The sequence below is a fragment of the Mesocricetus auratus genome, unplaced genomic scaffold (genome assembly GCF_017639785.1).
Source record: "Mesocricetus auratus isolate SY011 unplaced genomic scaffold, BCM_Maur_2.0 Super-Scaffold_100694, whole genome shotgun sequence".
NCBI lineage: Eukaryota > Metazoa > Chordata > Mammalia > Rodentia > Cricetidae > Mesocricetus > Mesocricetus auratus.
The window spans coordinates 174951-188553 of NW_024429268.1; the positions used below are offsets into that span (position 1 = coordinate 174951).

General features: G+C 40.8%; 1 protein-coding gene across 2 annotated transcripts in view; it reads right to left on the reverse strand.

Annotated features, from left to right (window-relative positions):
- Positions 1–13603, reverse strand: part of Cul1 (cullin 1) — a 64514-nt gene that overhangs the window by 24049 nt on the left and 26862 nt on the right. For both annotated transcript variants that reach the window (XM_013126280.3, XM_005087501.4), the window contains exons 2-4: positions 12724–13017; positions 5573–5747; positions 3458–3625 (exon numbers count right to left, since the gene is read on the reverse strand). In XM_013126280.3, coding sequence (XP_012981734.1) covers positions 3458–3625; positions 5573–5747; positions 12724–12863 — 483 coding nt within the window. In that variant the 5' untranslated portion in view covers positions 12864–13017. The remainder of the gene's footprint in view (positions 1–3457; positions 3626–5572; positions 5748–12723; positions 13018–13603) is intronic.

The window sequence follows — 13603 nt, forward strand, 5'->3', positions numbered from 1 at the left end:
CAGTTTCTTATATGTTATTTATTAAAACCTCCTATTGTATTTATGTTTTCATGTGACTAAGTGTGAGACATATATTTTTGTGTGTACATGTTATATGCTCACATGTGTACCTGAGGCTGTACATATATGGACTGAGACTCAAATGTTCCTGAGCCATCTATCCCCACAGTCCCAATACATGCATGTTAGTGTGAATGTGTAAATACCATGGTCCATTTTTTCCATTCCTAGTCTTCCCACAAGTATTATACTAAGATTAATTAGTGTAAAAATCGTCTCTGAAAAGAAAGCTAGAATTCATACATGATTCTTAAACTGTTTGTTGGGAGAAGTATTAGAAAGTTAAAAAAAGAATTGGACTTTACAACACAAAGTATCAAGAAATTAAACATAAATGCTATTAGTCTCCTCCCCCAAGTTAGAGATAAAATTAAGTTTGTAAAAATGTTTTTGAAAATATTACATATACATTTAGTCTATGAAAAGTATTTTCAAAGTAGTGTCTCCAATAAATGAACGCCACAAAAGCAGTATTTAAGTTTTTACTTGTCTATCCCCCGCCCCCTCCATGGAGCACTGGCTAAGCATGTATGTCAGGCTGGCCTCCCAGGGATCTCCCTGCCTCTCCGCATACTACCAGGCCTAGCATTATTAGAAACTCTTGACTGTGGTGTGCAAGAGGGGCTAGAAGACGGAGCTCGCTGTCTAGGAGAGAAGCGACCTGGAGGCGCTCAGCCCCGCCCTCCTCCTCCCTGCTCTTCAGGGCAGCAATGACAATACAAGACTATGGCTATCAGCCCCTATACTTTAGAAATGTTTCGTTCCAGCTATTTCTAAATTACCAACTACATCCTTAGACAGACCTAACCTAACTCTGGATGATTTGTCCATTCAAAGAAATAAAGTTTTTTTTTTTTTTTTTTTTTTTTGGTTTTTACGAGACAGGGTTTCTCTGTATTGTTTTCGAGGCTGTCGGTCCAGTCCAGCCTCGAACTCACAGAGATCCACCTGCCTCTGTCTCCGAGTGCTGGGATTAAAGGCGTGTGCCACCACCGCCCAGCTAGAAATAAAGTTCTTAAAGAGCAAAAGAAGGCAAAGAGGCAAACCAAAGAAATTTCAGAGCAGGTTAGCACAAACAAGTCTTGGTGGCAAAACTTCAACACATTAACAATGAAATCACCCTAGATTTTCTGGATGACTTGGAAGGAAACCAACAACCTTCTTTAGTTAAAAACAGAAAAAAAAAAGGATCTAGAAAAGAATAAAAGCCTTGTAATTTGTCATTAAGTCACTGCATGACAACAGTCACATTTGCTAGAGACTCTGGGCTTAGCACACTTGAGACACAGAGACAGGGACACCGTTTCTAGGTCGAGGCAGTGACCGCCCTCTGCTAGAACCTATGGTTCTACCGCATTTCCAAACAGCAGCTACACTATTTGATGACACACAAAGTGTGGGTTTTAAGGCAGATTTAAAAAGTAACAAAGGTGGCTGATTCTCAGGGAGTCATTATGCAGGGATGGCTGCTCCAACTATTTGCCTGCTTCTGCCTCTCTGGTACTGGTATTAAAGGCGTATGCCACCATGTCTGGCTGAGTCTTCAGAAACATTACATATGCTGGTACTTTATTTAAACTTGTTTTAAATGTTAAACAAAGTACATGAAAAGTGAAAAAGCAGGAATGACCTTCAATAGCCTGTGATGCTGCTGTAGGGTATACACATGGAACTTCAGGTCAAGCAGCTTCCAAAAGGAAATCAACTGGAGCCATGCCAATACCTACTATGCAATTCCGAGACAAGAGAAACACCTCAGCCATTTCTTGATGGACGGGGTTCAAAACATGTTCAATGAGATAAATATAATTTTTGAAATATATTAAAGAAAAGAAAAATTCAAAAACCTCAATTCAAAAAACCTGAACCTAGAAAATGTAGTTAAAACCATATAACTCCCAGAACTTGGGAGGTAGAAACAGGCTTGAGGTCATTCTGGTCTACACAGTGAAGTTCCAGGCCAGCCAAGCCTACAATGATACCTTGTTTAAAACAAGTAAACAGAAAACCAAGCAAACAGAACCCCAAACAAAAGTCCATAGTGACCATAACGTGTCACTATGCTGGGCACAGAGAAGCCCTACACCTGAGCTGTTTTCAGTTGTTTTTGTCTAATTAAATTTGTCAAAAGCAAAGCAACAAAATATTGCTATAACACAACATCAGATTTTGACATTTTAATAAAACTGACCTCAAAAGGTTTGGACCTGACAGACATCCATGAGCAGACTAATGTTTTCAATGAGTCCTCCCCAAACTGTTCTAGAATAGTGATTTTCCTTCACTCTGCTTACCTAGGGAAGTATCTATCTGGTTCTCTTCTGCCTACCTACCTACCTACCTATCTATCATCTACCTACCTACCTACCTACCTATCATCTACCTACCTACCTACCTATCATCTATCTATTATCTATCTACCTACCTATCTATCATCTATCTATTATCTATCTATCTACCTATCTATCTATTATCTACCTATCTATCATCTGTCTGTCTGTCTGTCTGTCTGTCTGTCTGTCTGTCTGTCTGTCTGGTGTACACAAAAACCAGAGGACAACCTCTGCTGTTGTTCCTCAGGAGCCATCCACTTTGCCTTCAGAGACAAAGTCTCTTATTGGCTTATACTTGTCAAGAATGATGAGTTCCTCAGCACTGAGATTACAAATATCAATACCATGTTCTTTTTACACAGGGCCTTGTGTTTACAAGGCAAATATTTTACCAAATGAGCTGTCCAACTCTGTGGACTTTTCTATCTTTACTTTTCATTATTTTTCAGACAGGGTCGCATTTAGCCCAAGTTGGCCAGCAGCTTGTTGTATAGCAGAGATTTATGGTTCTTATGATTCTTTTGCCTCTATTTCCCAAGGTCTGGGATTACAGGTATGTGCAGTATAGCCGACTGAACCCAGGACTTCATATACACTAGGCAAGCACTCTGCTGAGTTCCCTGCCCCCACCGTGGCCCATACCTAAAGTCTCTAAGTTTAGAAGGTGGTCTGAGAATCTGCATCTCTATCTTGTTCCAAGGTGACACTAATGAAACAAATTTAGGAGTCATATTCTAAAACAAAAACCTTGAAAACCAACAAAAAAATTAATTTAGTCCTCTCTCAAATACAGAACTCTCAGACCAAGAAAATGTATGAGGATCCACTTAAGAGCTTAATCCTCAGATAAGGCACCTGACTTGCTAGCAACTGCCAGCATCTAGGATTCTAGGGCTAAAACTCAAGCAGTTCCACGCAAACTATAATTGGCCAATCAATTGAAGACACATTAAAAGTAAACACAGAACTGTTTAACTATTTATTTTACAGCTCCAATTCCCCACCTCTCTACTTTCTTGCCACCACATATTTAAATGTTATTTATCTTTTTAAAAAAATCTTACTGAATAGATTTCATATATTCCTTTTCGGCCTTCATCACATTCTCGGCGAACCCAATGTCTATTGAGGTAGGCACAGATGCCATTCAGCACTTTGCTGGAAAATCGGTAATCTTCCCACTGCTGAGTGTAGAACTTCAGCACACTCTCATCCATTAAATCTTCTCCATCCTAAAGAAAAGTACACTAAGGCTTTAGTATGGCTTGGTTTGTCACATAATCAAGACAAAACTTATCGAAAAAGTTACTGCACAAAAATACATGAATGCATATGGTTTACAGATGGGTACTTTTAATTGCTGTGTATGAAAACATACTAATATAAATTCTCACAAGAACACTAAAAAGTTAAGTTAGTTGAATATGCACATGCAGTCAGAGTGCTGTCTCTTTAGTACTAGCGAGTCAACCTAGGGTTGCTTTAGCTCTAGGCAACTGTTCTACTTTAAATTCAAGACAGGCTCTTGATAAGCTGCCCAAGTACACCTAGAACCTGGGATCATCCTCAACTTCTGGGATTATGGGTGTGTTCACCACAGCCAGTGGCAATTTCTTTACCCTGTCTCCCTTAGTTCTCATTTATTCCAAGGCTGGCCTTGAACTCACAATCTGGCTGAGGATGGCCTTGAACTTCTTTGTGTTCCTCTGTGTCCATGAAAGCTAGGATTATAGGCAAGTACTGGAATTACAAATATGAAACTACATGCTTTGCTTAGTTTTTAAGCAATTTCTTATTAAGGAATCTACTCCAAAGCATCTGTTTGACATCTTTCCAGTTTAAAACAAACAAACAAACATCAACCTATCCTATTAACAAATATAATGGAAGCTAATATAATCATTTAAAAAATATGGACCGTCTCACAAATTTGTAAACTTACAGAAATATTCATCTTAATTGTGCTATTTGTTACATTTTTAAACAAAAAACATAACTATAGCAATACAATATTTCTTCTCTAACAATACCTCAGGAAGAAAATAGGAAGTTATCAAAAATGATTTTTACTTTAAACTCCTAATTTTTACTTGGACAAAATTAATTTGAAAAGTTTGGTATTAATGACATCTCCAAAGTATGTCCTACCCTTTGAAAACACTGTGCTACCATTTACAGGTGCTGTGCTGAGTGTGCCAAAGATACAGTAAAGGCCGGACAATGGTGGCCTGTTCAAGCCTCAGTGTCTTCACGTGGAAAGCCACAGACCAGCAGAACTAAGTTCTACAAGTAACAACATTCAAGTGACCCAGCCATCTATGTAAATACCTGGCCATACCAAAGACAAAACCAGAGGTTTTGTTTATTTAAATGAAATGAATTTTAAAATGCAAAGCTGATCTATTCTAGATGTAAAATACAAATATATTGCTGATGAAATACCTACTTAAAACAGCACATGCTTTGCTTACAAGGCTTTATTTGCAAAATGATGCAAATAAAATACAAAAGGACAGGGGCTGCAGCAAGATGCTTCATGTTTAAGAATACCAAAGTGGAACATTAGTTATAACTTGTCAGTTAACCATAGTCTGTTAGAATGTGTTTCCATGCCAGGTGGTGGCGCACGCCTTTAATCCCAGCACTTGGGAGCAGAGGCAGGGGGATCTCTGTGAGTATCAGGCTAGCCTGGTCAACAAAGCGAGTTCCAGGAGAGGCTCCAAAATTGAGAGAGGAGAAAGAGAAATGTTTCCACTTAGCTTGTAAAATAATTAAGAAAAAAAATTTGTAGAATACCCTGTATATCCTTTATATAAATTAAAAATATAAACTGTACACAGAAGAGATCCAGAAATCATGTACAATACTAGTTGAGGGCTCTACTTGCCCACTCAATGGCAAGTGTAAGGCAACCCACTTCCTTTGCTATAGAACAGACTACTAAAAGACCAAAGGCAGAAAGGCCAAGGGGAAAGATTCCTCATTGCCCAAGCAATGCTTTGAGCAAATGAGCTTTTGAATCCCAGGATGTAGGCAGTTGTGTAGGCAGACAGCCCAGGCTAGGCACAGTGTCAGTCTGAAGCAGTGGACATGACAGATGACAGCATGGCAAAGTCACGGCTCGCTAAGGAAAAACAAAACAAGTACTTTATATGCTTACGTGCAGTGAGACAGCTTACCTTGAGAAGATTTGTCAGGTAATTCTTCAAAAACTCCTTCAGTCGCTTGTATAACTCTAAGCCAACAAACTGAGCTCCCCCAGGAGTCTGCCCCTTTTTTGACTTGGAAGGAGGGACTCCAGCTCCCCGCGCTTGGTTGGACTGATGCACACTAGTACAGTAGTTATAAACATGACTTGGAGAAAGTTAAGGAGGTTGACACATAGATACTAACAGTGACTAATGTGAACTTATTTCCTTCTGTTTACATATATTCTCAATACATTGATCAAAACCTGCTAAAAGTTAGAATAGTAGAAGATGCTATTCACTCTATTGATAATGTTAAAAGCCAGCAAGTCCATTCAGAAGGATGTCCACAGGCCTGGAAAGCTTATGGAACATTTTTGAAATACTGCCAAGAAAACCCCCAGACATCTAAAATTGCTTAACATGACTATTTTGTGGAAACTGTCCTGAAAATTCCAACAGGTTGGAAAAGTTGCAAATAACACGTAAAAAATAATAATTACATTATTTAGTTTAAGAAAAACAGCAGCCAACACTAATCAAAGACAATGATGCTTGCTATGAGTAACATCCAGAAGCACACGTCATAAAATATAAATATATATATATAAATAAACAAAATATAAAGAACTCAAACTTTAAGATGATTCAGAAATGGGTACCTTCTGAGAATGAGCGCCAAGTGCACGAACAGAGCCACATCTTCACTGGACAACAGCAGCGGGTCTACACACCGCTGGAAGCAGGGGGAGGCTGGCTCTAGATATGGCACGGCAGGACTTGGGGATGGGGAGGAGAAAGGCAGAGAACTGCCTCTCAGGAAGCCTTTGTGACAACTACTGTCAGATGCAGGAAGTTTTAGATACAGGACACAGTCACCAAACATACTATTCTGCTGTACTTAAGAATTTACTATATAGAACTTTAAAGGCAAGGGGCTGGAGAGAGGGCTCAGCTGACCCATCTCTGCGCCCACATGAAAAGGCCAGGAGCGGTGGAGCTGTGCGGGGGGGGGGGGGGGGCAGGCAGATCATCCCCAGGGCCTGCTAGACGCCACGCTAGCCAAATAACAGAGTTGAACACAGCTTGTTTCAAAACTAAGTAGGTGATGACTGAGGGAGACAAATGACATCAACCTTTGGCCTCCAAACACACATGTATGTGTGCCTATGAGTGTATGTGCTGTGTACCTATGAGTGCACATGCATGTATATATATATACCCCCACACAGAGATTTTATTTATTTATACATATATATCATATAAAGATATACATTTAATAAAATGAGTTAAACTTCAGAGAACAAACCTAACTGAGGGACTGGAAATATGGCTCAGTGGTTAAGAGGGCTTCTTGCTCTTCTGGAGGACCCAAGTTTAATTCCAGAACCCTAGTCCCAATTTATGAGTGAAGAATTTCTCTCCTGTGTCAATCTGTCTTGAAATGTGGATGTTATTCAGGTTTTGTTTGCTGGTTGTTCCACCTGATTCTAGCACTCAAAGTAATTTTTCTGTGTGGAAAGTGAACACAAGAGTAGCTGTTCACGCTGAAGCAGCCAAGTACAGAGCACTGGCTTCTTCTGTGAATGTGTTCTAGGATGAGCACCTCTAACACCTCCACTGCCTGCTGATATTCTCTGCTGCAAAATAAACTTGGAATGCTTTTTGATTTTTTTTTAACATTAGAATTTTTTTGGGGGGGTAGGAGAGGTGGTTTTTCGAGACAGGGTTTCCCTGTGGCTTTGGAGACTGTCCTGGAACTACTTCTTGTAGGCCAGGCTGGTCTCGAACTCAGAGATCCTCCTGCCTCTGCCTCCCAAGTGCAGAGGCAGGTGGATCCATAGGCATGAGGATCTCTGTGAGTATAAGACCAGCCTAAAAACTAAAACTTTCCTGAGTCCAGCATAGGGCATGATATATAATAATCCTAAGAAGTGAATACGAAATTTCATTACTTAATTCAAGTTCAAAAGGAAAGAAATCTACTACTTACTCACCTACCTAAACACTTTCTTTAAGCACTGAAACGTTCTACTTCCTCACAGCCTTACAAAGACAAAAATAATCTACCAGAAGAAACAACCTAATTTAGTGAAAAATTATATAGTAAGAAATTTTAGGCTGCTGAAGTTTACACAAAAGCCTGTGAACTTGAATCTGACCTTAGATCCCAGAGAAAAGCTTTCTTATGGTTTCCACATGCACGCATGGAACGTACCCTTCCCACATCACGCATGCGCACTCACATGCACACATGGAACGTACCCTTCCCACATCACGCATGCGCACTCACCACAAATTAAACAATCAATTTAAGCATTTTCCCAGGGCCAGGCACCTATAATCCTAGCACTTGGTAGAGTGAGGCAGGAGGATCAAGTTTAAGGCTAGTCTGGGCTGTAAAACTGAGTCCATCTCAAAAAGGAAACTATTAATATACTATTAATAGCATTAATTATATATCAATAATAATATCGATTTCTGTCAGGGCCAGCCCACCTGTTGAACAGTACCTAAATAGGGAAGTGAAGACTAAGAAAGAGACAAAAGACAGAAGACAGAGTCGGGAAGGCTCTCAGTGAATACTGCACCAGCCCTGAATTTACTTCTCATAGTCCTTTCATAACCCCCCAAAAGGGGGAGTGCAAAAGACTTCCTTCCTTACCATGGTTCACGGAACAAACAAGTTTATCACCTCCTTAATTCTTAAAACATCTAGTAACCACGCCTTTGGCCAATCATCCTACTACTTGGCCTCGAGGAGCAAGAACAAGCTTGAACTCTCTAACCTAAGTCAAGATGGAATGGAGTCACTGTGGGCTCCCACAAATTTCCATTGTGGAGATATATCCCTACACCTGTAAATACACACACACAGAGACACGCCCCTACCCCTACAACACACACGCGCGCACGCACGCCTACAAATACATTAGCAATGAAGCTTCCTGGGTCTTCAAAGTAATGCTGGTCTGCTTTACCAGTGAAATCAGTCTTTTAGTCTATTATAAGCAAGTCAGCCACAAGTCAGACCTAGCAAGTCAAATCCCGAGAGACATACTATCCACTCATTTGGCAAAGACTCCATTTTCCTTAAACGTACCCAACATATCTGTGACTCAGCAAATGACCCAAGAGAATAAGAGAACATATGGTCACTCAACAACTAATACATGATATTCATAACAGTGTGCCTAGCAGTAAAGACATGGAAACAACAAAAGGAAATGAAGCTCTGATTAATGCTGGAAGGATGAAGCTTGAAGTCATTATGCCAAGTCAAAGATACCAGACACAAAAGCCATATGCTGTACAAAAGTTTACACAAGTCTACAACAGACAAACTGGAAGAAACTGGCTACCAGAGGTGCTGGTGCGGGATGGAGGCTGATGATGGCTGCAGATTCAACTGCTAATGAGAACAAGGAGTCTCTCTGCAATGATGAAGAAGATATCCTGAGGGCTGGAGAGCCAGCTGTTGTTCTTCCAAAGGACCTGGGTTCAACTCTTTCTTTTAAAGAGATCAGAGGAAGGCATTGAGATCCCCTGGAGCTGTAAGCTGCCAAATATGAATGCTGGGAACTGAACTCATATCTCTAGAAGAGCAAAAAGTGCTCCTAACCACTATGCCATCTTTCTAGCTCCAAGCTTTTATTTTAGGTTTTGAGATAGGGTCTCATTGTGTGGTCCTGGCTGGCTTGGAACTTGCTAGGTAGACCAGGGTGGCCTCAAATTCAGAGAGGGCAGCCTGCCTCTGCCTACTGAATGCTGGGATTAAAGGTGTGCACACCACATCTGGCAGCCCATACTTTAACCAATTGTTTTATGGTTATTTAGGAGGACGGGGTAGCACACATGCCCCAGTGTACCTGTAGAGGTCAGAGGGCAACTTGCAGGAAATGGTTCTTAACATTTACTATGTAGGATTCAGAACTGAACTCAGGTTGTGGGGCTTGACAGCAAGGGCCTTTATTAACTAAACCATTTTGCCAGCCCCAAATTGTTTTTTTTCTTGTTTTAACTTATTTTATTTTTAATTATGTGCATGCTTCTGTATGCTGTTTCTCTTATTGGTTGATAAATAAAGCAGTTCCGACCAATGGGCAGGCAGGCTGCAGCCAAGTAGAAAGTATAGGAGGGGCTGGAAAGAGGAAGGCAGAGAGACTCTCAAAGGAACAACATGCAGCTGCCAAGAAAGCAAGAGGCTTGGGCATTACCATGTGGAGACACACAGGTTAATACAAATGGGCGAATAATTAAGGTAGAGCTATCCAATAAGAAGTCTAAGCAAAGGCCAGGCGGTGGTGGCACACGCCTTTAATCCCAACACTTGGGAGGCAGAGGCAGGCTGATCTCTGTGAGTTGGAGGCCAGCCTGGTCTACAAAACTACACAGGGAAACCCTGTCTCAGAAAAACAAAACAAACAAATGAACAAAAAAAGAAGCCTAAGCACCTTATAATTTATGTGAGCCTCTGTGTATTTATTTGGGACTAAGCAGCTGCAAGACCAGCGGGACAAAATCTTTGGTCTCCATGCCTCTGTGTATGGGGTGCGGGTCGGGGATTGCCTGAGGAATCCAATTCTCTGAAGCCCGGTTACAAGCCGACACTGGTGCTGGGAACTGAACTCAGGTTCTGTACAAGACGGGTATGTACTCAACTCTTAGGTATCTCTCCAGCCCCTCAAAGCTACATTTTTAAGTAAGTCCTACAGTAAAAACATATTTAAATATAATAACACATGTACACGACGCATATACACACAATTCAGTTTGGATACATGGTCTCATTTATATATGCTAATTTTTTAGTATTTTAAAATTAAAATATTTGAAATGTGACATCATCTATTTTGTTAAGCACTAAAGTTTTAAACTTACATCCCTATTAAGTGAGCAACTATAAAGTCCTAGAATCAGCACCAATCTGTTCAATCAGCTGAGTTTTATTCACTTTTTTTAAAAGAAGGGCTCATGCAGTTTTAGCTGGCCTTGAACTTGCTATGTTGAAGATGGCCTTGACCTGGTGTGATTACATACCTGAGCCACCAAGCCTGGCTGGTGAGTTCTAATTTCAGTTTTATTTTTGTATAGAATCAAGAAACTACAAGTTTGGGGCTTGGCAGACGGCTGAGCTGTGCAGTGTAGAACACTTGCAGCTCTTGCAGACTGTCAAGGCTCAGTTCTCAGCATTCACTGTCGTGGCTCACAATCACCTGTAATTCCAGTTCCAGGAGATCCAATGTCCTCTTTGGGCCTCCTCAGGAACCGGGGATGGATGTGGTGCACATTACATACATGCAGGCAAGGCACGAATGTACAGTAAATAAAAATAAATCTTTAAACAAATACAAATTTAACTGGGTTTCTAACAGTAGGAACTATGCCTTTTATAACCTCATGACTTTCATAAGAGACAGCATAGTCCTTCATACAAGTTATGGACCAAACACCAATGAAATGTTTTTTGTGATGGTTGCTGGGGACTCGGGATCACCTATGGAGCACCTCTGGGTGTTCCTGAGAGAATTCTGAATGAGGATTAACCGTGGATATGAGCAGCACCACCTCCTGACGCACAGCAAAGCACAGCACAGCCTCTGGACTGGAGCAAGCGGAACGCAAGCATCTCAGCTGCCTGCTGTGGGTGTTGTTGCCAGCAGCTGCACACCCCTGAAACCATGGGCTACGTGTCTCCTGCTGTGATGAGCTGTAAACACATATTAGCCCTTCTTCCCTTAAGCTGTTTTGTCAGAGCAGCCAGAAACACAGTTACTGTACTCTTGGTACTGCATTTGTAAAACAGAACCATAATAGTCAGTCAAGCTTTTGTTCTATGTATGCCCTTCAGAACTGATAAACAGTTTTTACCCGGTAAAGAACAAACAGGAAATATTTTAGGACTTTGTGGACCAGACTGTTTCTGGTACAACCACCCTACTCTCCTGGGACATGAAGGCAGTCACAATGACCATTTAAACCCCCCTAGGCCAATACTGCCCACAGAACTTTCTACAATATAGTCTATTGAGCATCTAGAAATACGACTTTCTGCTAAGGATGTGAATTTTAGAATTATAGTTACTTCTCAGTGTTACAGGTGTGGCTCTCACAAGCTCATATATTTCAATGTTTGTTTGTTCCACAGTTGACAGAACTATTTCTGAAGGATTAGGAGATGTGGCCTTGTTGGGGTGAGTCACTGGGAATGGGCTTTAAGGTTTCAAAAGCTCATCCCTTGCCCCCCTGACCTACCTCCAACTTGAGGATAATTTATGAGCTCTCAGTTACTGCCTCAGCCTGCCCGCCGCCACACTCCCCACCAGGATGGTCATGAACTCACCCTCTGAACTGTAAGAAAATCCCCATTAAGTTAATAGTTGCCTCCGTCGTGGCATCTCATCGTGACAATAGAAAAGTGGAAAGTAACTAAAACAACAGGGTACCTGTTATAGGACCTCTCCAATGTGAAAATCTGAATTTTTAGATTATAAATTATGACAATAATTTGCATACAATTCACCTGTATCCTCACATTATACTTAATCATTGCTGGATTACTTGCAATGTCTAATGCAATGCAAATCCTACATAACAGTTGTCATACCATTCAGAGAATGACAAAAAAGGTCTACATGTTTAATAGAGGGGCCCCTTTTCAAATATGTTCAACCAGCAGTTGGTTGGATCTATTGATGTATAGCCTGCTGACATAAAGGGAGGCTATACGGCTGGCAAGAGGCTCGGCAGATAGAAAGCTGCAAAGTCCAACTACATAAGTTTGATCCCCAGACCCAGACTGTGCTGGCAGGAGAGAACTGACTCTTTCAAGTTGTCCTCTGAACTCCACACATACCTTCAAGGGTGCACATGTATTCATGTGCACAGCCCCTACTAACAAGCGGGGGCAGGGAGAGGGGCAGAGGGGGCACAAGTATCTTTCAAATAGAAACATCTGCAGGCACTAGTCAGCACCACTTTAAATAACTAACCAAATTAACCTCTGCTGAATACAGAAAGGTTAAAAGCTATTAACAATAAACGAGGAAGGAAATATGACATAACATTTCCAATAATTCAAAGAACATACCACTACATGATCATAACTCTAGACATACCAATCACAGCTCAAGTAAGGATACGTGTAGAGCTCCATGTATCTGGACTTCGCCATGCTTTGTCTGGTATATACCTGCTGAATCCCTGCTCTGAGGTCATCCCAGATCTGGTCAAGACCAATCTGCTTTAGTCCATGGGGATTCTGACTCCTGTTTGATGACATTATGAGGGATGTTCTGAAGTTGTCCAGTACCCTTGTAAAGACACAGCTAATTCTCCATTAGTTGAAAATAGACAGTATCATTCCAAATTTATTCACAGCAGCTCAGGAAGAATGTTCTTTAAGTGTAGAAAGTAAAATCTCATTGCAGGCAAACCTGAAAAGGAAATAAAGGAGGACTGATCAATTCTAACTTTCTGGAATAGTAACATGGCCACACAATCTGACAATCTGTAGGAGTCTGCAGGTATTTCAAACATTCTTACTTTTTAATGAAAATAAAATCATTGTGTGTGTGTGTAAAATATGCTTAGACAATTCATCCAAAATCATTTAACTACCAGTGATCTTGAAAAAAGTTGAGGAAAACAAGCTAAAGAGACTTGTCATTTTTTACCTTCTAAAACCATCAAAAGTTAAAACATAGCAGTAGACCTCTATGACAATTAGACAAATTCTACAAAAGACAGGGCAGAGAACATGCCTAGTTAACTCCCAGAAAACTCGGAGGCGCTAGCTAACAAGCAGGAAAGGCAACAATCTCCAGTTGCCTGTGAGTTTTAGGAATTCTTTACTTAGCACTTGGCAGAAAAAGTTAACGTTGGTAAGTGTGAAGATGAAACAAGGGGATTTGGGGAGAATTATCAAAATTTACAATGCACCTTGGATTCAGGAGTCCTGGCTTTGAAGCTCAGCTTATACCTCACTAAGCTTGAACTTCCTAGCCTACAAAATGGGGGCAA